Consider the following 25,999-nt stretch of genomic DNA (forward strand, 5'->3'; position numbering starts at 1 on the left):
GGCGGCCGCCCGCGGTACCGCTGCGCGTGCGCGGGGCGCGGGGCCGTTTCCATGGCAGCGGGAGCCAACAGGGAGGCGCCGCCATGAGCCCGCCCGAAGTGGAGCCGCTCGTGTGCCAGAAGTACGAGATCAAGAGGCGCCTGGGCAAGGGGGTGAGTGCCCGGGGGCCCATGGGAGCTCGTCGGGCCCGTGTGGAGTTCAGGGCCCTGTGTGAGTTCCAGGTGGCCCGGGGAGCTGAGGGGCCCCAGGCGAGTTCAGGTGCCTGTGGGAGCTCAGGGACCCTGTCTGCAGCTCAGGGCTCCGTGGGAGCTCCAGGTGACCCGGGGGAACTCGGGGGGAGGGGCATGGGAGCTCGGGAGTAAATGGTAAAATGGATCCGAGTCTCAAAGTACATTCTCTCTGTGCCTGCCAAATCTTTCTGCAGTTCCTGTAACCCTCTCACTTCACAGGTCATGCTGCATCAAGTCATCTTCTCCGTGAAATATATTTCTGTACATGAGCCAGTGGTAATTTCTAAGATATTTCTCCTCAGACAGTCTCCAAACCCTCCTCAATCATCTGCATTTCTATTCTGGCAGCTCTTTGTCGTTGTTTAGTTGCACTGATATGAGTGTTTAAGTATTTCATGTGCAATTACAAGGGGTCATGTGAGAGAGGGCCATTTACTTCATAGAATTATGAAATCATTTGGGTTGGAAAAGCCTCTGAGCCCATTGAGTCCAACCACTCCCCCAGCACTGCCAAGGCTTCCACTAACCCATGTCTCCAAGTGCCACATCCACACGACTGTTAAATCCTCCCAGGGATGGGAACTCCACCCCTGCCCTGTGCAGCCTGGGCCAGGGCTGGACAGCCCTTTCCATGAGGAATTTTCTCCATGTCCAACCTAAACCTCCCTGGCACAATTTGAGGCTATTCCCTCTTGTCATGTCACTTGGAGAAAAAAGATAAATCCCAGTTGCCAACAGGGAAGTACTGTAGCACTTACCTGAGGTACTTGTACAACTGCCTGATGCATGGCAAATGTCCTGAACCTATGCTCCAGGACCACACGTGTTCCTGGGAAGTCTGCCTCAATGTCATGATACTCACTGTAAGAGTGTTTAATCGCTAGAGTCACTCACTATCACACATTGCAGCTGTTTTACTTTGTACAAGTAAACATTAACTGGGCATTTCTGAGTGAGGCATGATCCCTTCGTGCAGAGGTAAAGCAGCTCCTAGAATGTGGAAAGTCAAGGTGCAAATCCATGACCTAAAATAAGAAAATGGGATCTTTACCACAAGTAAGACTGAGCAATCACTGTTTGCAAGTATCACAGTCATCCAGAACAGGGAAAACTCTGGTAGAAGTTCCCATTCCCCTAATAGATAGTACAGTTTTTAATTAAAAAAAAAAAAGGTTTAATGTTGGACCTGGCAGTGCTGCGTTAGCGGTTGGACGCGATGGTCTCGGAGGCCTTTTCCAACCTCAGCAATTCTGTGATGCTGTGATACTGTTACTACAGATGTTGGTAACAAGTCTCTCTCCATCCTTCTTTTCAGCCCCCTTTAAGTATTGAAAGGCCACAGTAAGGTCTCCCTGGAGCCTTTTCTTCTCCAGGTGAACACCCCCAGCTGTCCCAGCCTGGCTCCAGAGCAGAGGGGCTCCAGCCCTCGGAAAATCTCCATGACCTCCTCTGGACCTGCTCAAGCTGGTCCATGTCTTTCTTGTACTGAGGAGCTCCAAGCTGGATGCAGTGCTCCAGGTGGGATCTCACCAAACTTGAGTACAGGGGAAGAATTACCTCTCAACCTGCTGGCCACACTGTTGCTGGCACAGGCCAGGTGCCATTGGCCTCTTGCCCACCTGGGTACACCTGAGCTCCTGTTCAGCTACTGTCACCAGCACCTCTAGGTTCTTTTCCAGCTTTCCAGCTGCTCTGTCCCAAGGCTTGAGCATTTCATGGGCTTGTTCTGACCCAAGGGGAGGACCCAGCACTTGACCTTGTGGATCCTCACACCATTGGCTTTGGCCCATCGATTCCCTCCCATTGATCCAGCCTTCCCAGGCACCCCTGTAGAGGTTTCTGCCCTCTGGCAGATCCACACTCCCACCCAGTCTGGTGTCCTCTGCAAACTGACTGAAGTGCCCTCAATCCCCTCATCCAGAGAGTCAATAAAGACATTAAACAGGGCTGACTCCAGTACTGAGCCTGGGGAACCCCACTAGTGCCCAGCCCCGTTTCCCACCACTCTCTGGGACCAGCCATCAGCCGGGTGTTACCGAGCAAACAGTGCACCTGTCCAGACCAGGAGCAGCCAGGTTCTCCTGGAGAATGTTGTGGGAAATGCTGTCAGAGCTTTACTAGAGTCCAGGCAGACACATTCACAGCCTTTCCCTCAGCCACTGAGGGGGTAACCCTGTCACAGAGGGAGATCAGGTTAGTCAGGCAGTACCCAGCCCAGGCTGGCTGGGCCTGATCCCCTGATTGTCCTTCTTTTGATGCAGCCCAGGACATGATTGACTCTCTGGGCTGCTAGTGCATGTTGTCAGCTCACGTCCAGTTTTTCATCCACCAGCACCCCCAAGTCCTTCTTCTCAGGGCCGGTCTCCATCCACAGAATCATGGAACCACAGAATGGTTTGGGTGAGAAGTAACCTTAAAGATCATCTCATTTCATCCCCTCACCATAGGCAAGAACACCTTTCACTAGACCAGTTTGCTCAGAGCCCCATCCAACCTGGCCTTGGACACTTCCAGGGATGGGGCAGCTACAGTTTCTCCAGGAAATCCATTCCAGTCTCTCCCTACACTCACAGGCAAAGGTTTCTTCCCAATATCCCATGTATATCCCTGCTTTTCTAGTAGGAATCCCTTCCCCCTTGTCCTGTCCCTCCATCCCTTGTCCAAAGTCCCCCTCCAGCTCTCCTGGAGCCCATTTAGGCACTGGGAGGGCTCTAAGGTCTCCCCGGAGCCTTCTCTTCTCCAGGTTGGAAGGTCCCAGCTCTCCCAGCCTGGCTCCAGAGCAGAGGGGTCTGATCTCTCTCTCTCTCTTCCAGGTAGCCAGTGATCACCTCTCTTCCAGTCCTTTGTTGAGTCCATTCTGGCTCCGCTGCAGGCCTGAGCTGGGACAGGGTGTCAGCACACTGCTCACCTGTCTGTATTTCTCCCCAGGCCTACGGCATCGTCTGGAAAGCAATCGACCGCAGGACAGGAGAAATAGTTGCTGTTAAAAAGATTTTTGATGCTTTCAGGAACAGGACGGATGCTCAGGTGAGAAATCATTGTCCTGATGTGTTGTGAGATGTGGTGGTATTCCATAGGTATTTTCAAGAGTTTTGTCTCTGAAAGATGATAATTATGCATGTAATAATACAGTCTGCAGCTATATTGGGATAAAAAGGAACAATAAATGTCAGGCTTTGTGTATCATGGCATCTACAAAAGAGGAGTGGATTTAACCCTCTCATTGAAGTGCATCCCCTTCCATTCTCTTGAGGTGATAATAAACTACTTTTTCTTTATTTCCAGAGAACATTTCGAGAGATTATGTTCCTGCAGGTAATGTCCATGTTCCTCCTCCACTCTGATTTTTTATTATCTCTGATGTCCATATATTTTCTTCCCGTTGTTTTCCAAAATGCAGTGATCAATGATTAGTGTTGACAACTCTTTAATTTCTTTTCTGCACCATCTTGGCAAAGAGCCTTTCAGGGCAGACCCACCTGAATGGAACACTCTCCATTTGCGCTTGTTTTTACTCTTTCCTGCTCTTTCCATGTTTTTAGCAATGTGTCTCCTGCAGCATCAACAGGTAGACTTCCACTTTCTGTCACTTCTTGCTTCTTTATGGACGTAAACTGTTTCTCTTACATTGTAACTGCCATGATCAGAGGGGGCCTGGAGTGGGGGATGCCAAATTTGCTTTTCCCCATCATATGGGAAGCAATTTGATCACTTAAAATAATCAAAGCAAAATAAAAAGGGAAGATATGCAAGGAGTAACTTAAAGCTGCTCTTGTGATATAATTGACGTTATCAGTGGCATTATAGTTATTTGTCCACTCCTCTTCAGACTAACTATGTAGAAACATCAATATTTTGAAATAATGTTATTTCTAAGGACACAAGTGAGACAGGGCTCATGGAATAGGTATTTCCTAAGACTGCCAACTTTTAGTAAAGAGATGAGGGTTTTTTACTTTTTAGTCATTCTTGAAGCCTGAAATAGAAGCTGCAAACTGAAAAGCTAAAAATATAAACAATTCCTTAGAAGTGAATTACCTGTAAGTTAGATCATCTCTGAAAGTGCAGCACTTCTGGAGCAGATGGGTGGAGGAGGAACAGGGAAAAGAAGGATATTTCTTCTGAAGGAAAGATGGAGTCATTTGGCAGCAAGGGGCTGGGGAGGGAAGTTAATGTGCTGTTCAGCCTGTACTTCTATGACTTTTGGGGCTCAACAGACTAAAGAATTTTAGTTACCCCTCCTATTTTATACATCTTTCTTGAGGTTCAAGACTGAGGGATCAGAAAGGAAAAGATTTAAGAAATATTCTGTTATTTGTAACTGGATATTTGTCTTAATTTGTTTGTCTATGCGTAATAATTACTTTGTTTAATCTCTGTGTTAATCACAAGGGCATTTGATGAACTGGATTATTGTTTTATATATCTCAATTACTGTAATTGAGAAGTTGCTGTAGAATCTGGGATTTGGATGATTTTCTGGTGCTCTGCAGTGTGCTGGTCATTGCTTGCAGGTTTTGTGTTTGCTGTTAAGTGTAGTTGCAGATCTACTGGTGTATTTTAGGCCACTTTTAGAATGTCGTTTTTGGTAAGTACTTTAGTGACAGCACCATAAGCAAAGATTAACAGGACTGGCCCCGAGGAGGTTTTTTTCAAGGTAACATGTTTTTTAGTATAGATTGAAATTTTTTCATGACTTTCCCTTATCAGTTCTAGGCCAAGGCAGTGTGAGACAGTGGTGTTTTTCTTTAAATTGGACTCAAGTAACACTGTCTAAACCGATCTGCATCTCTAGAACAATATCCTCTTTAGGGTAAAAACCTGCTTTAGATCATTTGGATGGACATTGTGTCTCTTGTCCTGAGAGTGGACACGAGATGTGTGATGGTCTGGCTGTGTATCACTGCTTTGTGAGTGTGTTTTCACAGGTTGTTGCACATGAATGTGTTGACTTGTGGACTTTCTAGATGTCACATGTTATAACCAAGTTTTGTTTTGGCCTCAGAGTGTAGGAAGATGATCCTGTTGTAAGCTGGGGATAGCTTATTATTAGGATTTTTTATATTGTTTATAACTGAATCTGTGATGGAAATAGGTAAAGAGTCTATAATATTGGTTCAAATAAATTATTTATGTATTTTAGATACAAGCACAGGTTTTATGGTGCAGCAGTTTATAATTTTGTTCTCACAGTAGTTCATGAAAACATTGGTGTGTTATGAAGTGTTTGCAGTGTCTCTGGTTGCACAGAAGTGTTGACTCTGGGAAATAAAAGCTGTTAAAGCTGGGGATGAATTGAATGATCCCATCAGGATTGCCAATCTGCAAATGCAAGCATGAACTCCACCTCCAGTGTGAGACACCTGTGTTCAGGTATCTGAGCTGTCTGATCTCTCAATACAGCCTGTGAATGTCCCAGCCAGCCCCCAGGTGGGCATGTTATGGCTGTTTGGGTTTTTAACTATGAATGTTGATGGACACTATGATCTATTTTCACACCACGATAATTCTTTGAATCAGTAGGAAATAAGAGGTGCATAAAGGGGACCGGATTTTGTTTTAAGTGGTATTAGAGGGAGTTTTAGAACCAATGTTTCAGTCAACAGAGATTATTTTTCAGATTAACTGGCTGGTTTCATACTATGGAACAAGCTTAAATTCTTTTTTCCAGTTTATTTGAGAAGAAGCCTAATCGAGGAAACAGCATGTTAATGTTTGTTCTAGACAATAATACAAACTGATATAGGTTATTGTCCCTTTTTATGATTCACAAGCAAAACATGTGATTTTGACAGTTGGGTCTCTTCCCTGCACAGGAATTTGGAGAACATCCAAATATCATCAAGCTGCTCGATGTTATCCAAGCTGAGAATGACAAGGATATCTACCTCATCTTCGAGTCCATGGGTGAGACTCAGCATTGCAGCAGCCACTCAAATCCAGCCTCTCTTTGGAGTTATCCTTATTCCCACTTTGATAGTGGCGTGCTGGTGATTTACATGAACATTCATGATATTACTGATCTTTACTGATGTAAATATATTACTGCTGTAATATATTACAGAGACAGATTTACATGCTGTTATTAAGAAGGGGAATTTGCTGAAAGACATCCACAAGTGTTACATTCTCTACCAGCTCCTGAAGGCAACTAAATTCATCCACTCGGGGAATGTCATTCACAGGGATCAGAAGGTACATTTCAGTCATTGTATCCTTCAGTCCAGTTTTCTGTCAAACACTAAATAAAATCACAGACTGATTTGGGATGGAAGGGACCTTTTAAAGGTCATCCAGTCCCACTCCTCTGCCATGGGGAGGGACACCTTCCACTGTCCCAAGTCGCTTTAAACCCCATCCAACCTGGCCTTGGACACTTCCAGGGATGGGGCAGCCACAGCTTCTCTGGGCAACCTGTGCCAGGGCCTCACCATCCTCACATGGAAAAATTCCTTCCCAGTATCCCATCTAACCCTGCCCTCTGTCCGTGGGAAGCCATTGCCCTTTTTCCTATCCCTCCAGGCTCATGTCCAAAATCCCTCTCCATCTCTCCTGGAGCCCCTTTAGGCACTGGAAGGAGCTCTAAGGTCTTCCAAGAGCCTCTTCTTCCCTAGGCTGAACGCCCCCAGCTCTCCCAGCCTGGCTCCATAGGAAAAGTGTGAAAAAGTATGCAAGCATGAGACTAATAAAAGAACCTTGATAATATTCTTCTGCTATTGAGAGAGTCAAAAGCCAATTCATTCTCCTGTGTTCAATCCAGCCTTCCAATATCCTGCTGGATGCAGAGTGCTGTGTGAAGCTGTGTGACTTCGGGCTGGCCCGTTCCCTGTGCCAGCAGGGCGAGGACCAGCCCAGCCCCGCGCTGACCGAGTACGTGGCCACGCGCTGGTACCGCGCCCCCGAGATCTTACTGGCCTCTCGCAGGTGAGCAAAGGGATGGGGGTCTGTAACTTTTTCACCACTGGCAAAATTGATTGTCTAAGACTCTTAAATGTGTCAGATTCGGATGTCACTGGATGCAATGTCGTGTCAGTCTGTTTTCTCAATATACATTTAGACTTCAGTTCTGCAACATAAAAACTCTCATTAACATGTACACATCCTTCCTGTGTTCTTAGTGTTCATATACATACGTGAGCGGCTTATCTGTTTGTCACCTTTTCTCCCACTAGACTTATTTTTCTCCCTTTAAACCCACATCTTTACGAAATTTGCTTGAGAACATAAGTCCTCTTTTCAAAATTGAAGGAGTGTTTTTTGATAGGTCTTCAGGAAATACTCTGTAATCAAACATTAAACCAGCTGCCTGTTAGTCAGGCTTAGTCCTTTTTTTGACTTAAAGATGAAAAATCAGAAAAGTAAATAAATAGAGGCTGAGGTAGTATCCCAAATTTAAATGTGGATGTTTTTCAAACTGTCCTATACCCATTGTCTGGTATTTACTTTGCTTAAAAATGTAAATTTTACTACTTTATACATACATTATGCCTTGAAAAGTCAGTTGTTTCCAAAGATCAACATGTATCTTCGTTCTTGGTCATATGAAAAGGATATATTACCTTTCTCTTGCATTACCTTTTATCTATTGCCTTGTTCTAGCATTTCTCTGTTATATATTTCCTAGATGAGCCTTTGAGTAGGCTAAATCTCTTTTCTGTTTCATGCTTGCCAGTCTCGTGATTCCCAAATGTCATTCAATTTATAGTTCAAATGTGACCATTCGTATCTGAGAAGTCACCAAGCATGTTTTCCAGCAAAGTAGATCAATGTAGGTGATGTGAATAGCAGGTACAGGAAAATACTTGCTTGATTTAATCCTAACTCTGTTCTATTCCTGTTTGTAGTTACACTAAAGGTGTAGACATGTGGAGCATTGGCTGCGTTCTGGGAGAGATGCTGCTTGGGAAACCTCTTTTCCCTGGAACATCAACAATGAATCAAATAGAGCAGATCCTAAGGGTCATCCCTGCTCCGTCCCCAGAAGGTAGGACTCTGCTGCGGGCAAAGGGATTTAGAGAAGGGATTAAAGAGGGGAAGAAAGCAGCCCAGATGGATAAGAGGAGAAGGTATCTCTTGTAGGTCATTCTGGCACCTTTCCAAGGAAATTAGAGACTTAATTGTGAATGTTAGTGTTAGAGGAAAATAAGAAATTCAGATATCTTGGTGCCTCTGCCTCTGTGGGTGTGAGAGTGAGGTTTGTGAAGTCTATGATTAATAGATACAAATTCAGAAATAATCTTAGAAAATTTGTAAGTAAATATTCCATTCCCCTTCCACAGATCTCCCATTATGTGTTATGAGAGTAATTTTCTATGCTAACATCAAATAATATTTGCTTTCCTTCCTAAACTGTATAGCTCTCTGAGGTAATCCTCATCTTGGCATTAACAGTACCTTTTTTTTATTATTGCAGATATTTTGGCTCTGCAATCAGAGTACAAGGCCTCAGTTATTAACCACATGAGTTCCCGGTAAGCTGGGGGGGGGTGGGTGTCTCAGATCCCCTACTGTATGACCATGGAATCGTGGAATCCCAGAATGGTTTGGATGGGAAGTGACCTTCAAGACCATCCAGTGCCACCCCCTGCCATGGTCAGGGACACCTTCCACTATCCCAGGTTGCTCTAAGCCCTGTCCAACCTGTCCTGGAACACTTCCAGGAGCGGGGCAGCCACCATTTCTCCAGGAAATCCATTCCAGTCACTCCTTATCTTCACAGGCAAGGATTTCTTCCCAATATCCCATTTTAGGCTCCACTTTTCCAGTGGGAAGCCCATCCTCTTGTCCTGTCACTCCCAGCCCTTGTCCAAAGTTGCTCTCTTGGAGCTCCTTTAGGCAGTGGAAGGGTCTCTAAGGTCTCTTCTTAAATAGAAATTATTTAAAATATAAGTAAGATTTGGGTTTGGTTTTAAAACTGATATTTCAAATGTATAAGATACTCTCTTGTTGATTATGTTCACAATTATATTTAGGGTTTCAAAATGCAAAACCAGATTATCAAACTTCATCTTCTCATTGCAAATTACACAGAAATGTGTTTCTGTGGTCTCAGGTCTGAATTTGTGGGATCGTGGGGCTAGCAAGAGATGAGCTTCAAGGTCCCTTCCCACCCAAACCATTCCAGGATTCAGTGATTATCTTTGTGAGTGAACTCTGGGGTCAGATGTCACCTTGACGTGATCCCCGTAACTGTCATTCCTGCCTTCACTGGGAATTGGACACTGGGACGTCATATTATTGTTTTCTGTCTTCTAGGCAGCGAGTAACATTTGAGGAGATTTTCCCATCCTCTACTCCACTACCTGCCTTGGATTTGCTGAAGAAACTTCTGGTATTTAACCCTGACAAACGGCTCACAGCAGAGGAGGCTCTGCAGCATCCTTATGTGAAGAGGTGAGAGTGACACCAGTGTGCAGCTTCCCCTGATGTCTTCTGAGACATTACAAACCTCTTCCTGGCACAAGTCTTCTTTAAATGCATTATAGAAAAAAACCCCAAAGCTAGTTCTTTGTTTTCTCCAACTCTATTTACATGAGATTGTTTAACAATCCTGTTTAAATAGTGTTAGTCTGTGGTGCTGCTTTCAGTCAGTGAATTACATGATTTGTTCTCATCTCTTTAGATTCCACTGTCCTTCCAGGGAGCCCTCTTTGGATTATAATGTGGTCCTTCCTTTGGGTGATGATGTCCAGCTGTCTGTGGCAGAATATCGAAATAAATTATATGAGGTACTTTCATCCTGTTTTCCCAAATCCTAATCCTCCAGGTAACCTTCCATTCTTGCACACACTTAACAAATTCTGTTGTCTTGTCTTTGTATTTCCCTGGGCTGTCCATACCTGCTGACACGGTTACACCTCAGTGTTTGGTCGGTCAGTTCCATACTGTCAGAATCTTTGAGAGACCTTTAAATCTAAATTCCCTTTGGGAAAGGAGAAGTCTCTGAAGCATGATGTCTGAGAAAGACTGGGTTAGAGGGAAATATACTATGCTGGATCCAACAGCCATAGAATCATAGAATCATAGAATCACAGAATGGTTTGGGTTGGAAGGGAGCTTAAAGATCATCTAGTTCCAAAATTATACTTGTTACTGTGAAATAAATTCCAGATATTTACAAGTATTCCTCTTTGTTTTGATGTTTTGTTCCTCTGCTGTATTGCTGCATTAAGTCTAGCCAGCTTTTCTGTTCTGCAGTTGATCCTTGAAAAAAAATCAAGGAGCCTTCTAAAGGAGCGAGGGCGGAGAGAAAACATTCAGCTGAGCCAGTCTGAATCCAGCCCACTTCTCCCAAATTTCAGCTCAGTGACTGTACCCACCAGAAAAGTCCAGCAAGAACCAGCACCTCCTCTCCTAAACCCTTCACATGTGCATGCAGGAGCCACAGCTGGAGTCCAGCCAACAGGATCCAGCCAGAGCAAGGATTTGGCCAGAACTGTGTGTCAGAGATCACAGATCAGTGTGATGATGTACAACCCCATCACACACACCACTGTGCAGAGTAGGTACCACCCTCCTACACCAGGATGTGACACACCATGGGGCATTGTTGTGGGAAAGAGAGAAGAGAGACTGAATGCTGTAAAAGAAGTAAGGGGAATTTGCATGTAAAACGAGGGGGTGAAAGTGTGGGAGGAAAATGACATAAGAACAAAACACTGTTGAATGAGTGTTGGGTGTGTGACTGTTCCTGCCTCAGTCAGGGTGTTCTGTGTCCTCATGATTTTCTTACTTTCTCTCATGTTTTTCCTTCTGCAGGAAATGCAAATCTTGGTGCTGGGATCAGGAACTTTTCTGCACCACCTCAACAGCCCAGAATCTCCAACAATGGGAAACTAGGGAGACAAATCTCATGGACAAACACTGGGCTCCCTCCTACAAGTGTGCAGAACCTTTATAATGTGAGTAGCTTAACTTCTAACCCTTACCTGTGGTAACTTGGGTCACAACAACTCCCTGCGGTGCTCCAGGCTTGGGATAGAGTGGCTGGAAAGCTGGAAAAGTTACTGGGGGTGCTGGTGACGGGGGCTGAACATGAGCCTGGGTGTGCCCAGGTGGGTAAGAAGCCAGTGGCTCCTGTCTTGTAGCAGACACAGTGTGGCCACAGGCCCAGGGCAGAGCCTCTCCCCTGTGCTGGCACTGCTGAGGCACCTCCAGTCCTGGGGACAGTTTTGGCCTCCTCACGACAAGAAAGACATTGAGGAGCGCATCTTTCATGCTCCTCAGTGGAAGAGAGTGGAGCTGGGGAAGGGCTGGAGCACCAGGAGCAGCTGAGGGAGCGGAGGGGGCTCAGCCTGGAGAAAAGGAGGCTCAGGGAGGACCTTCTCACTCTCTCCAACCCCCTGACAGGAGGGAGGAGCCAGGTGGAGGTCAGGCTCTGCTCCTAGGGAACAAGGGACAGAACAAGAGGAAATGGCCTCAAGTTGTGCCAGGGGAGGTTCAGGTTGGATACTGGGAAAAATTCCTTCATGGAAAGGGCTGACCAGGCCTGGCACAGGTTGCCCAGGGCAGTGGTGGAGTTCCCATCTCTGCAGGGGTTTAACAGCCATGTGGATGTTGCATCTGGGGATGTGGGTTAGTTGTGGCTTTGGCAGTGCTTGGAGAGCAGCTGGACTTGGGCTCAGAGGGCTTTTCCAACCCAAACGATTATGTGACTTGATGATTCCATGATTCTAATGGATTGCTGTTACTGAGCAAGGTGTCAGTCCTGTCCTCTCTGCTCCTCCCTCTTCCTGGTTCTTGGCAATGCTTCCTTGTAAAAGTCCTTACCCTCGCTGGGTTCTTTAATTACTTCTTCCTCCTGCTTTTTCTGTTCCTGAGTTGGCTGGCTGTTGCCTGGTGACTTGTGGCACTTGCACAGTGATCAGAGGAAGCTTATTGGCAGAGTATGGAAGGAGGCACCACAGATTCATAGTATCACAGAATCACAGACTGGTTTGGGTTGGCAGGGACCTTAAAACTCATCTCATTCCACCCCTCTGCCATGGGCAGGGACACCTTTCATTAGCCCACATTGCCAGAAACTCCAAGCATGTCCAGGAGCCCACTTGCAACTCACCTTTCAACCCCTCTACTTTGGAATCCTGTCCAAAATGGATAGGTTTTGGGAGTGAGAGGAGCCAATCCCCAAATGGGATTGTGGAACTTGATGTGCATGCATGTGTACACATGACCAATGAATTCGGAAAAATCTTCAGGGAATTGTGACCAACTTTCTGTGACAGGAAGAGCAGAGTAGGGAGAAGATCAGCCAACATGTGCTCTGAGCTTTGTGTTTGTTCACTGAGAGGGTAATGCTGACGAAAGCCAAACCTGTGTCCTATTTGCGTTTCAGAAAGTTACTAACTTATCTTGGCTTTTCTTTCTCACATAGAATCCCAGAAACTCTCAGTGTCACAGCAAAGATGTTCGTCCCCTTCTGAAGCCCAGTAAAAAGATGTTCCAGATCACTGCAAATGTGGGAGCTGCGGGTGATCCAAGAGCATCGATGGGCAGCTACTCCCAGGCCTATGGAACCATCAGTAAATCTGCGCTGCAGAGTCTTCCGATAACAAAGGCCTCCCAAAACCCCGAGCAGTGAATGTGGAGATGTTCCAGCCAGGTGAAGTACAGCTCATCTCTCAGCCCCTGACTGAGCAGGGACAACAAGGGAGAGCAAAATATGAGGAAATGCTTTAGTCACAGCATGGGACAATATCCTCCTTTCCTCTGGACAAGCCAACAGGAAAGGGAATCCAACCCATCTGCCTTCCAGTCTCACCAGACAAGGGCACGACATGTTTGCTCCCACACTTGTGAGAACAGTGAACATGTCAGTTCATGCTTCTTGTTTGAATTGTCACAAAAAAATTACAGAAAACTGCAATATTCTAATACTTGAGTGGTTTTAGACATATTCAGGGCCCAGGGGAACCTCCTGAATTTCAGCAAGGCCAGGTGCGAGGCCAAGCAAATGCTCTGAGGGCTGGAGCCCCTCTGCTCTGAAGCCAGGCTGGGTGAGCTGGGGGTGTTCAGCCTGGAGAAGAGAAGGCTCCAGGGAGACCTTGGAGCCCCTTCCAGAGCCTAAAGGGGCTCCAGGAGAGCTGGAGAGGGACTTGGGACAAAGGCCTGGAGTGACAGGGAAAAGGTCAGTGGCTTCCCACAGACAGAGGGCAGGGTTAGATGGGATACTGGGAAGGAATTTTTCCATGTGAGGATGGTGAGGCCCCGGCACAGGTTGCCCAGAGAAGCTGTGGCCACCCCATCCCTGGAAGTGTCCAAGGCCAGGTTGAAAGGGGCTTGGGGGAACTTGGTCTACTGGAAGGTGTCCCTGCCTATGGCAGGAGAGTGGAACTGGATGACCTTTAAAAGGTCCCTTCCAAGCCATTCCAGGATTCTTCAGCAGTCTACCTAAATGTGGATTGTTTTTGAACAGAGCAAGTAACTGTTCTCTGAAGACCGTGGAGATCAAACTCTTCACAGATCTTACAGCCCTTCATTCTGATTTCCACTCATTTCTGTGACTCTTCTGGGGTAAATAAACAAAACCATTGTGGTTTATTTTTGATAAAATCAAGTAGGAAAGCATTTGAAACACAGGTGGGCTCTGCTACAATATATAACAGCTTCCCTACCATGTAATATTGTAAATATTGCGCTAATAAATAGTTTATATTGCACCACAAAAAATCTTTGTCTTTCAGTCAGCGTTCACTGTGTTGAGAGGGAAAGCACCTATTGGTAAGGCTGTCTTCAATGAATAATTGGTCTTTTTTTGTTTTGTTTTTGCTTTAAGAAAGCAGAGTTCCATGCGATACTATTGCTGAGACATCGTGAAGGTGTTACCAGGCTACAGTGGGACTACAGGAAACATTATATTCCTGTTTTAATGCGGATTTTGGATACGTTCTCCTCATTAACTTGAAGTTCTTGTCTGTGTCCCTGAAGTTTTACTCCACCTGTGATAAATGATTGTTATTCCAGAACATTGGAACTACAGTTACCAAGGGGATTCAGGTGCTGAATTCCAGCATGTGAGTACCACTGCCATTGGCTGAATTGCCATTTTATCTTCTAGTGTCTAAATACCCAAGGCTACTTAATTAAAAATTAATGCCTTCCCCTTGGTCGCAGGTGTGGTCACTGGAGTCTGGTAACAGGAGGGAGCCAGGAGTGCAGCTCACAGGGAAGTCCAGGCTTATTGTGGTATATTCATAGTACAGGTGTTTCCTGCCTGTCTGAGGTACAGGGAGATGTAGGAGTGGCAGTGCCAGGTGAGCCTGTGGTGTGGGCAGAGCTCTGAGCAGTGGGTTGGCTCCCAAGAGTCCAAATGCTGGTTGTGGGGCATTTGAGAGAGAAGGGCACCCAATTCCAGCTGTGACCTCCCCTGGATCCTGGCCCCTCACAGCATGACAACCAAGGTCCTCTGTGACCCCCATCCCAGACTGAGAGTAGCTGGGCTGGAACACCAACAAGTTCTTCTTCCAGTAACTTTAGTTGCTGCCAAGGGAATTGGTTCTTCTGCAATAGTTGGTTGTGCCACCTGCAGCAACTGGTCACCTACCTGTCACCAGCAGAGCTGTGTCACTTGAGCTCCGGGCAGAAGCACATGTTCCACCTGAGCAAGAGAAAATCCTAAACATCTAAATAAGTACAGCAAAATTCTAAATTGCTAATGTAGCCTTTCACTGCAGAAATAAATTCCAAATTTGTCTGTTGCAGAATGAGGCTGGAGCAGGTGGGTTTGGGAAGGGCTGGGGAGGTGTGGAATGATGTAAGAATTGCACAAACAGAGCTAGAATATATATGCACGTACCTCTCTAGAGTAAAACAATCTGTATTGGCTGACAGAGAACAACTGTCGGCCACTGCAGTTCATTTTGGGACCCATCAGTAACTCAATCTGACTGATTAATCAGAGCAGACAAAATAACTCATTTATGACTGTGGACATGTATAAAAGATGATGGGCTGTATCTGAGATGGATCACAATGTTCAGTTTTAAACTATGAGAGGAGATATTTAGAAAAGATATTGTGAAGAAATTCTTCCCTGTGAGGGTGCTGAGTTCCTGGCACAGGTTGCCCAGAGAAGCTGTGGCTGCCCCTGGATCCCTGGAAGTGTCCAAGGCCAGGTTGGATGGAGCTTGGAGCAACCTGGAATAGTGGGAGGTGTCCCTGCCCATGGCAGGGGGTGGGGCCAGATGGGCTTTAAGGTCCCTTCCCACACAAACCATCCCGTGATTTTGTGATAATATGAAATGGGTATAAGAAACCCATTTCTACTTTTTTTCCCAATTTTGTCCCCTTTTCCCATCCTTTTTTTTCCTCTTTTGTCCTCTCCTAATTTTATTGCTCAGTGTACCTTCTCATGTTACAACAAAGCTGCTCTTGATTCCTGCAGATTTTTACCACCATTTGTATTAAAATGGAAATCAGCCTTAATTTTTTTTTCAGATCAGACAGTCGTTCTGCACATCCAGTTCCCAAGGTTTTCAGCAAACAGTAAAATAATCATTAACTGTTATAAATATGTAAGTCCAGCCTGCTGCCCTGGGAGCTGGCATCCCAGGAAAAGTTCAAGTTTCAAAGACTCCACTAGTGCCGTGGGCAGCCTATGTCAGGACTGGACAATCCTTTCCAGGGTTTTGGAAGGAATTTTCCAAATATCCAACCTAAACCTCCCCTGGCACAACTTGAGGCTGTTTCCTCAAGCCGAAAAGGCCTCCTAAAGCCAGGCCCATCTCCATCAATAGCACTTCAATGTCCTTTTTATGGCCTTTTCAGCTGCTCCTTTAACTGAGTCCTTAAAGCAAATAATTCCCTACACACAGGAGAACAAACCCCAAGCAAACCAGATCCCACAGGCTCAGGAACTGGTAAATACAAAAGCTGGGCCTGTGCCGCTGGACAAGCCCAGAGTCACAGATTAGGGCAAAAAGTTGGTTACAATATTTTTTTGGTCTGTAAACCTTCAAAAAGATGCCTCCTGTGACTGATTCATTGTGAGCTACAGAGAAAGGATAACTGTACCTGAGAAACAACAGGCTTTAAACACTTTTTCCAGTTAATGTATGTGTGTCTCTGTGTGTATTTATCTTTCCTGGCCTGAACCCAAGTATTGAATTTTCTATTTTTAATTCTTTTCTTCCGAAAGTAGAATTGTTTTGTCAGCTGAAAAATATTCCTTGGGTGTAACAGAGACTTTCAGTTTTGTACAGTAACAGAACAGAGACTTCTTTTAAAAAAAGAGACTTCTGTGTTTTAAGCATGTTGGCAGTTCAATAATTTTATTTGGAACATAGTGTAATAAGGTTGTTTGATACCACCTGACTTTATGGAGCAAACTGTGCCGTGGGAGGCTCATGCTGGACATTTTTCTGCTCACTTACTCAGAAGAGCATTGCCTGTGGGGTTTGTAGCCATCATAAACAAGTTTCTTCCTCCTTCCCTTGTGACAGTCAGTGATAAAATGGAATTAAATAGGATTTTTACGATCATTTTTTGGTCTTGAAGGTCCCCAGGATTTTGGGCATGAATTTTCCCATCTTCTTGTCTTTGGCATCTGTGTCATATTCCTCTTCACTCGGACTCATGTGTTCGTCCTTCTTGCAGAACACCTCGAACCTGCTGTAGACTCGCTTCTCCTTCCGCATGTTCTCCATTTTTTTCAGGAGGGTGTCTCTGTCCTCCGACGGCTGCCGCTGGAAGTTCCGTTTCTGGCTCCCAAAGCTCTCCGACCTGTGGATGTTGCAGCTTTTCTCCTTCTCTCCTTTTCTTTCCAAGCTCATGGTTGACCTGGAGAGGTCAGGGTTGCTGGTGGATGGCAGCTGCTTGGCCAGCTCGGCTCTGTTCTTCTGGCTGTTGGCAGAGATCTGCTCCAGGATCACCTTGGTGTCGTCACGCAGGTTGCTGCTGTACAGGATATTGGCTGTGGAGGAAGGGAACCTCCCCTGTGTTGTCTGGCTGCTCTTGGGGGGGAGCGGTGCTGCAAATTTGTGGGATTTTTCTTCTTCCATTGCTTCCTGGCAGTCCCCTATGGACGATCGTTTGAGCACCACTGCCTGCTTGTCACATTTTCCACTCTCAGAAGCGGGTTCCTCCTCAAATTTCTTTTCACCTTTCGGGTTTAAAAGCTGCTTCAGTCGTAGTGACCCTTTTCTTAAAAATTCCATGGGATTTTGCTCTTGTTTTGAACAGTCTTCCTCAGATTTATTGAGAGAGCTGTCAGACCCTGGACTCCTAGACAGGCTTTCCAGAGCTGAAGATGTGGTACTTGTCCTAACTTGTGGTTTCTTCATTTCTGTGTTGACTAACTTTGGAGTGTCTTCTCTGAAGGTCACCCTGTCCTTCTTTTCTGGAAGAGCCAATTTCTGAGTGTCTCCTACATATATCAGACTCTCCTTCTCTGGAAGAGCAGGTTTGTTCTCAATCGGGTAAAACCGAGATGACAGCTTGTCCACTTTAGTGCCAAGATGTGCCAGGGGATCTTTACTCAATGCATCCCCAAGCTGGGGGGTGGATGAGGCCATTCCAAATGCTCTGTCCAAATCTCCGTGCATTTTGTAAGTACTGCAGGAGTCTTTGGAGTCCAGCACCCTGCTCTCCAGAATCTTATATTGCACGGATTTGGTACATTTCTTCTCCGTGTTCTGTGATTCCTCCTGTAGGTAACCTGAAACAGCTTTGGTGTGGGTGACTGTGCCCCGCTCCGTGTCCTTGCCCACGGCTTTGTACTTCTCCAGCAGCTCGGCCACTTTGGAGGAGGTGGCCGTCTTGATGGTTTCATTGTCCTTCGTCACCTCGCTGGACATCTGCTCTTTTTGGATCATCTGCACCTTTTCTATTGTGGTGTTGGGCTGATCTAATTTGGCAGCGCTGAAAATCAGAGAGGACCTGAGCCTGGAACTCCTCTGGATCAAGGGATTTATCCTGGACCTGAAGGCATCTGGTTTCATTATTGAGGTTTCTTCACCTGCTCTATCAGGATCCGCAAATTCCTTGGCACTGTCAATTCCCAGTGCCTTGCTATTGAAAGATGTGGGGGATTTGAAGGCTGGGATGAGGTCAGTGGGGTGCTTTGTGAGGGGATCCCCAAGAGCATCATTATACGCCTCGGACTCCATTGGCATTGGGAGCCCTTCATCCGGTTCAGACTGGTATGCGCTGAGGTACGAAGATATCCTCCAGTTCCGTAACCCTGTTCTGTTTTCCTGTGTGTTCTTGTCATCGTCCTGGTCCTCGTCCTTGTCCTGTAGGAACAGGCGCTGCTCCAGGCTCTGCTTCTGCGTGGGAGAAGTCTGGCAAATGAATTTCTGTCCTATATTCTGCCTCCGTAACATCATTCCCATCGGGCCATTGCCTGCAGGGTTCAGCTGGTCGGAGCCGTGTCTCACCTCCCTGGAAGAATTTGAGGGTACGTAATCCAGCCGTAAGGGGAAACCCTCCTGTGAGAAACTGGGTTCCAGTTCAGGGTATCGGGGTCCCTCTCCATAGTCTTCCAGTTCATTGAATCCCGGCCTTCCCCCTCGAATCCTCTCAAAGAATCCCTGAGGTCTGCCAGAGAGATGGGGATGTTCAAACTGGTACTGGTAGAACTGGTCCTTCTGGAAATGACTGGATTGGATTTTGAACTCATCCATGTTGTTCATGAACATCTGCCGGGCGTACTGCTTGGAAGAAGCAAAATTTTCAAATGTTCCTTCTGCAAAACTGTGTCTCTTAAAGGCATCCAGCTCCAGCTGCTTGGAACGGAGGAAGCCCCTGACCGGATCCATCTGGGAATTCTCCATTTCCACCTTTTTATACATCCGCATGGCTGACCCCTCCACGGTGTGCCGCAGCATGTCATCCCGCCGAAAATTGGAGAGGAAGTACCTGTCCGGATCCACTCTGTCCATGAAGGAGGGGAAGAGACTGTCATCCCTCTGGAACATCAGAGGGCCTTTTTTGGGAAAGAAAGGCATGTTATTGCCAAAGGGAGCCATGGCGAAGGCATTCTCTGCCTTTGCCAGGACATTGGCTGGAGGAACGAGAGGTTCCGACTGTGCAAACAAAATGCGGAATTCCTCATCAAAGCTGGCCACCAGCTCGCCCTGGAAGATGTGCGCGATGCTCCTGTGGATCTTCTCAAAGGACCACATGAAACTATGGAGAGAACAGAAGTGATGGAGGGTATTAGCATTGAGTAACTCAGCTGTACCCCTTTTCATTAAAGCGTTTGCTTGCCTGAAGGAAATTCTGAATTTTCTGCTCAGGTAGAAATATGGCAAAATAATGACAGAAAATTCCCCTGCAGCCACTTGTTAGACATGATCGTTCCCTAACCTCACAGTTATGTATTGATTTGGGATCACATCTTTGCAGAGGACTTTACAAGGCAACAAATGACTTCTGTTCTAAAAAACCAGTCAGTAGTGTCCACAGCCAGAGAATGAGGGGATGATTATTGTTATGTGAAGTAGATGTTTCTGTCTTTACACTGTCAGTAATGACTGGGACAACAGTCAGTGTGTGCCCTCTGCACTTGGCAGGTGACACCAGTCAGGGGACCCCAAAGGCTGGGGAGCTGTGCCAATGGGAACCTCAGGAAATCGAGCAGAGGCAAATGCAGGATCTTGCCCCTGCGGTGGCACAACCCTTCCACCCACACAGGCTAAGGGGGACTGGACAGAAGGAGCTGGGCTGGAAATGAGGGAGGAAGATGTTCAGTGTTACAGCCTTTGTCTTCCCAAGTCAAGCTCTGCTTTTTTGGGAATGGCGGGATATCTGCCAACCCGTGGGAAGCAGGGAAGAGATCCTTTACTTTGCTTTGCCTGTGTGTGCCCATTTCCTGTAGGTGTTAAACTGTATCGCAACCCAGGAGTGTTCTCATGTTTCAGATTCTCTGCTGTATCCTGCTAGGAGGTGTGAGGGACACCTGTGTAGGGTTTAGCTGCCTGCTGGGGTTAAGCAAAACCCTTAAAATTATTGTCTTTTTTTTACAGATTTTTTAATTCTGGATGTGAAGGAAGCCTGGCTTGGGGTGTCTGGGGTCGAGGACTTCTTTAATTGGTGTATTGACCTCCATTGCAATATGGTGTACTTTTCCTGAAAAATTGCTGCTCAGTATCCTTCAGTGAGGAAAACTTTTGTCCCTGATATCCATGTGAAATTGCAAAATGCTGCTTCACCAACTCACCAGCTTCTCTCATAGAATACCAGACTGATTTGGGCTGGAAGGGACCATCGCAACCACCTTGTTCCACTCTCCTGCCATGGGCAGGGACACCTTCCACTAGCCCAGGCTGCTCCAAGCCCTGTCCAACCTGTATTTGAACACTTCCACAACTTCCTACTTCAAAAATGATACAATATTTGAAAACCCAAAGCACGTGAGAGCGTGGCAGAAGTAGTCTTGAGCAATTAACTTGATGCTCTCATAAGCAAAAAATTATTCAATTGGAACAGTTACTTGTTTGGTACAGCATCAAGTTTGACAATAATTCTTTCCAAACATCAGGAAAAAAGCTAAAGTGGAATCTTGTTACAAAGAACGTGTACTTTATTCAGGTGCCTATACTGTGGATGTTTATCTTCATATACTGTTTTCTAAAATACCCGTAGTTCTCATCATGGCTGGGCTTCGCGAACGAAGATTTGGGAAGGGCTCTACCCACGTTTGTTGAACCGTAGTTCTATTTGCTTATCTTCCACCACGAGAAGCAACTCGTGGCAGGCTTTGAGCAACCTAGTGTAGTGGAAGGTCTCCCTGGAAAGAGCAGGGGGTGAAACCAGATGAGCTTTAAGGTCTCTTCAACCCAAACCATTCTGTGATTGGGTTCTGTGATTACATGCTTAAAGCATGACAGGTGTTTATCCCATCACCCATTAATACTTGAAAGAGAAATTCTCTTATTGGAACTCACTAAAAACATTTATTCTTCCAAAAATGGATGCCTTAGCTGGGGAGATTGTTGTTCCAAAAGGATGGTAACATGTTAATGGCTGATCTCCATCCTAACTAAAACCATCCACTTCTCTGTTGCACAGAGAAGCTGTGGCTGCCCCATCTCTGGAAGTGTTCCAGGCCAGGTTGGACAGGGCTTGGAGCAACCTGGTCTAGTGGAAGGTGTCCCTGCACATGGCAGGGGGTGGGACAAGATGAGCTTTAAGGTCCCTTCTCACACAAATCATTCTATGATTTGATGATCATATGAGTGGAGGTCAAAGTTCATTTGTTCCAGACTAGGATGCAAATCTTACACTCCATACACTACAGCAAATTCTCCCTGGAAGTTACATGGCTCAGATGGGAGCTGGGCACCTCTGTAGGCAAGCCCTTGCACAAAGCACCTGAGTCTCTCACCAAAGGACAGGTACCATGACAGGGCTCCTCACCTGTAGTTGCCGCTGAGTACCACCATGCAGTCCACCAGCAGGAACTTCTCCTTCAGGTGCCCTTTGAAGGACATCCCCGTGCGGCAGTAGTAAGTTGGGCCAGACACTGTCCTCACCCTCAGGAACTGCAAACCAGAAAGGCACTGACTCAGGTGGGACCCTCATTCCCTCCCCTGCCCCTCCTCCTTCCCCCTCTCCTTTAACCTCCATCCTGCCACCAGGATTATCCTCCAGCTCTAGTGATTCTGCCTGCAGACACACAGATGGACAAACCCTTATCAGTGTGTCCTCAGCCTTTACCCCTTGTCATGCCAGCTCTCCCCTCTTTCTTCACATTCATCTTTTACCAGGCTCTGGCCTGTTTTCCCCTTTCTCAGGTGTTTCCTGCCACACTAGCTTTCTGTGTCCCAGGACACATCTGCCTCAGGACATGACTCAAGCAGGGCAGGTCTTTGCTCACCTCCACATAGTTCAGGTTGACTCTGCACTTGGCAGCTGTATCAAGGAAAAGCTGGGAGTTCATTTCATCCAGCAGGATGTAGACAGGCACTCGTCGAGAAGCAGCATCCAGCACCTCAAACAGCAGATCCACGTCTGTGAAAACGTCCATCACGATGGCCACCACCTGGGGAAGGGATGCAGGGACACGTCAGCCACCTGTGCCATCCCATGCATGACTGACCATGTTCCCCAGCACCTCACACCCCAAAGCTGCACTGTCTCCATCTCCCTTTTGAAACTGGAACTTTCATTCCAACTTCCTTTTGGAACAGGAAACATCCCAATTAACGGTTCCTTTAACCACTCTGGACCTGAGAACTGGAAACAAAATTTCTGTCCAGGAAATGTTCTGGTATGAGGTGCGAAGGAAAACTTCACTGCCCCTGAATGTTCCCTGACTGATCAATCTAATGATTCCACGAATTTTTTGGCTCCTTACACTGGGTGGTGTAAGGAGCTGCTCCCCCACTCCAAAAACCTCTTGCCATTTTTAGGTAACTTCCTGGCCAGTGTTCAGGCAGTCACTATCCAACTACATCCATGTGCTGATAATATGGGAAGCAGCTTCACAGGTCTACCTCCCTGTCCTTCCCAACTCCTATCTGTGAGTACAAATACCTGATGGAAAGGGCATAAGGAAGAAGGGAGTCAAATGCTTTTCAGTTGTGCCCAGGGAGAGGACGAGATGCAAAGTGAAACACGTGAAATTCCAATGAGAGAAGTCTCTGGGATTGGAGGAGGGAGGTGAACATGGGAAAAGGCTGTCCTGTTCCCTTGAAGATGCTCAAGGAGGGAGCATCCTTGGAGATGCTCAAGGACACATCTTGATTAACCCTCTGTAACTGACCTCCTCTGAGCAGGGCAGCTGGACTCGACCAGCTCCAGATGCACCATCCAAGCTCAGCTGTTGTGGGATTCTGTGAACTCTGGTGTATTTTAGTGTGGCCTTGCACACTGTGCTGTGAGAGCAGAGAAGAGCAGAGACAGGCTTTGGTGCAGTCAGTGGGGGGGGGTTGGAATCATCCTGCCCCTCTGTCAGGTCCTGGGAGCAAAGTTAAAGGAATTGGCAGAGGACCTGATATTGTTCAAGCCTGGAGAAGAGAAGGTTCCAGGGAGACCTTAGAGCCCCTTCTATTGCCTAAAGGGACTCCAGGAGAGCTGGAGAGGGACTTTGGACATGGGCCTGGAATGACAGGACAAGGGGTAATGGATTCCCTCTGTCAGAGGGCAGGGTTAGGTGGGATATTGGGAAGAAATTCTTCCCTGTGAGAATGGTAAGTTCCTGGCACAGGTTGCCCAGAGAAGCTGTGGCTGCTCCATCCCTGGAAGTGTTCAAGGCCAGGTTGGATGGGGCTTGGAGCAACTTAGTCTAGTGGAAGGTGTCCCTGCCCATGGCAGGGAGTGGAACTGGATGAGCTTTAAGGTCCCTTCCCACCCAAACCATTCTTTGATTCTCTATTCTGGCGCTTCTCTGGCACACACATGATTTTACCTCTGCTCTAGCTGGGCTCTCCCTGTCTCACCTGCTGTGCTGCTCGAATCATCCTGCGAGCCTCCTCCTTAATGCTGGGGTTGTCCGGGGGAGGTGGCTGCACCAGGGTTGTCACCTCCGTTCCCCTGAACCCAAAGACCATTGGCCAGCCCAGGTCAAGCTCAGGAACGGCAAGGTCTGAGTTCATGGGCCAGTAAGTCCCGGAGGATCCGTCCATGTCATTGTCCCCTGTGGTGTCTGTGCTGCCCTCCTGGTTGGCATACTGGGGCTTCTGGAGGTTTTGGATGATGTGATCCACCTCGGAGCCGCAGAGGAAATCGGGGGCTGCCTCCTCTGCCAGGAAGCGCTGGTAACTCTCCTTGCCCTCCTCTGTGAGCACGTCCAGCGCCAAGCGGTAATACTCCTTGTAGTGGGGGGGAAGGTAGTTGGGGTCAAGGGGATTGTCCCCCTGCGAGGAGCTTTGGGACCGACGAGCCATGAGGGGAGGGAGAGCTGTAAGGAAATTAAAACCAGACATGAGAGCGGTGTCACGACAGCGACACATCGTGCTCACAGAGCAAAGGCAAAGGGAAGAGATACAAAGCATATGGAGCAATGCTGGAGAAAGTTCATTCCAAAGGGATGGGAGCATTAATTAGGCAAAGGTGTGAGTCACTTAACCATTACTTTCACAGAGTTAATTGGTTTTGGGCCAAAATAAGGAACAAATCAATCACGGATATGGAGCTAATGAGGACCTGGTGCCACTGAACACAGCAATGGGAGTGAGGTGAATTGCTGGCCTGGGAGGGATGTTAAGGGGGAGCCTCCAAGAGATATTTGGAGGGGGACTGGAAAACCCTGCACTTCCTGGGAGATGGAGTTATTTCCTCCAAAATAGACCCACAAATCTGAGAACTGTGAAACAAAAAACAGAAGTTGTGTTTCTGCCACCATAAGTGTCTGTCCCAGTTCTAGAAATGTTCTAGGGCTTGCAGCCACCTGGTCTAGTGGAAGCTGTCCCTGCCCATGGCAGGGGGGTGAAACGAGATGAGCTCTAAGGTTCCTTCCAACCCAAACCATCCTGTGATTCCATGATTCTATTAATTGTTGGCATCCTTTAATTCCCTGAGCTGCAACAAGAACTGTACCATATTGATGAATTCTCAGCTTGCATGAAAAATGCTGGTTTATATACGTAAATATTTAATATATATACATGCACAAAATTACGGATATTCCATTAATCCTCCAAACTCTTTCCCTATCAGATAAAGTGAAAGGGGAGAAGTTACTGGAACCTCAAAAGATATTTATTACCTTCTGTCACTCTGGTGGGCGTGAGCTGAGCTCAGGTTAAGGAATAAATAAAACTTCTCCTGCTACAGCCCATCTTGCCAAATTCAGCTGAATTCTGCACTTAGCTCATGGATTTTTTTTATTTTATAATTTTGTTTTGATGTGTTCCAGCTCCTGGGAACACATGTCTGTCTGGCAGAGCCCTGAGGCACTGGGTGAGATTTGGTGTTGTGAAGCTGCCAACTGCCAGGCTGGGTCTCCAGTTCTGGGTCAAGTCATCTACTATTTGGGAAGCAATTCCTCTCCAAATCATTTGGAAGCAATCACATGCCATTTCTGGATGATATTTGTGTGCCAGAGTGAGGTTTCTAAGACAAAATTGGTTTTTTAACTCCTGTCTCTTCACTTCTCTTTTAACTAGTTTTGATCCATTCCAAGCGTGTCCATTATCCCAGTGCAAGGCTGGATTTGGTGGAGCACCAGCTGACATGCCTTAGGGAACAGGAGATGGATTACTCAGTGTGCAGCATTGCCTTGTTATTTTTTTTGTACCCCAAAACTGTGTATTCCCTGTATTTTGTAGGGCATTCTCTGCTTTGAGCCTTGGTTCCTTTAACAGGAGTTCAGGGAACACCATGTCGGGTTTCCCCACTCCAGAGGGGAACACACAGACTGGACACACATTAGCTATTAGTACTCTTCAGTGATGGCTGGATTCTCCTCGATCAGGGGCACCTCAAACAAGAGGGACTCCAAGCAGGGATTGGCTCCATGCTTGAACTTCACCTGCAAATCTGTTTCCTGCAGCTTCTTTCACCTCAGAGAAAGAAAAACATTGTCTTTTTGGAATTCTGAACCATCACAACTGTCAAAGAAACCGAGTTACAAACTGAAAATACACCAAATGTAGATTTTCAGCCTGTAACTACGGGGTAATAGAGAATTTTACTTACATCCTTGTTTATTTTATTTAATTAGGAATTTCATTTTATGAAGATGCTAAAAATAATAATGTGTGGCACCTCCACAACTCCCTTGGGGATCTTTATAAAGGGTAACAAGATATTCTGTGTTCAGAATATCTCAGGCACTAAACTGTTGGTGGGTACAAGAGAAGAAGAGCTCACGTCAACCCAGCACC

General features: G+C 46.6%; 2 protein-coding genes across 9 annotated transcripts in view; one reads left to right on the top strand and one right to left on the bottom strand.

Moving 5' to 3' along the window:
- The first annotated feature begins 44 nt into the window (after positions 1-44).
- MAPK15 (mitogen-activated protein kinase 15) lies at positions 45-18,550 on the top strand. 4 transcript variants are annotated; one of them, XR_003531994.1, is made up of 15 exons: positions 45-152; positions 3,159-3,257; positions 3,516-3,545; positions 6,047-6,137; positions 6,295-6,425; positions 6,991-7,154; positions 8,075-8,214; positions 8,644-8,701; positions 9,486-9,623; positions 9,853-9,958; positions 10,428-10,731; positions 10,989-11,131; positions 12,604-12,831; positions 14,005-14,242; positions 18,467-18,550. XR_003531994.1 is itself a non-coding variant. In XM_027669631.1 (13 exons), the coding sequence occupies exons 1-13, from the start codon at positions 84-86 to the stop codon at positions 12,808-12,810; spliced, it is 1,680 nt and encodes a 559-aa protein (XP_027525432.1). In that variant the 5' UTR covers positions 45-83; the 3' UTR covers positions 12,811-13,258. The 4 variants fall into 4 exon arrangements, 2 of the variants coding, with proteins under 2 accessions (XP_027525432.1, XP_027525433.1); XR_003531995.1 differs by lacking the exon at positions 18,467-18,550 and adding an exon at positions 14,343-14,482; XM_027669631.1 differs by lacking the exons at positions 14,005-14,242; positions 18,467-18,550 and having other exon boundaries at positions 12,604-13,258.
- Positions 16,482-25,999, bottom strand: part of FAM83H (family with sequence similarity 83 member H) — a 24,293-nt gene continuing 14,775 nt past the window's right edge. For all 5 annotated transcript variants that reach the window (XM_027669628.1, XM_027669627.1, XM_027669629.1 and 2 more), the window contains 4 exons: positions 23,612-24,072; positions 22,048-22,212; positions 21,588-21,712; positions 16,482-19,355 (listed from right to left, as the gene is read on the bottom strand). In XM_027669628.1, coding sequence (XP_027525429.1) covers positions 16,706-19,355; positions 21,588-21,712; positions 22,048-22,212; positions 23,612-24,072 — 3,401 coding nt within the window. In that variant the 3' untranslated portion in view covers positions 16,482-16,705. The remainder of the gene's footprint in view (positions 19,356-21,587; positions 21,713-22,047; positions 22,213-23,611; positions 24,073-25,999) is intronic.

Source organism: Corapipo altera, unplaced genomic scaffold (genome assembly GCF_003945725.1).
Source record: "Corapipo altera isolate COAL_440 unplaced genomic scaffold, ASM394572v1 272, whole genome shotgun sequence".
Lineage (NCBI taxonomy): Eukaryota > Metazoa > Chordata > Aves > Passeriformes > Pipridae > Corapipo > Corapipo altera.

Bases quoted from the DNA above. Each gene is read 5' to 3' on its own strand.
- MAPK15 (XM_027669631.1), top strand. From the start codon at position 84: ATGAGCCCGCCCGAAGTGGAGCCGCTCGTGTGCCAGAAGTACGAGATC. The intron at 3,546-6,046 runs GTAATGTCCATG...TTCCCTGCACAG, and splicing joins GAGAGATTATGTTCCTGCAG to GAATTTGGAGAACATCCAAA. The intron at 9,959-10,427 runs GTACTTTCATCC...TCTGTTCTGCAG, and splicing joins ATCGAAATAAATTATATGAG to TTGATCCTTGAAAAAAAATC.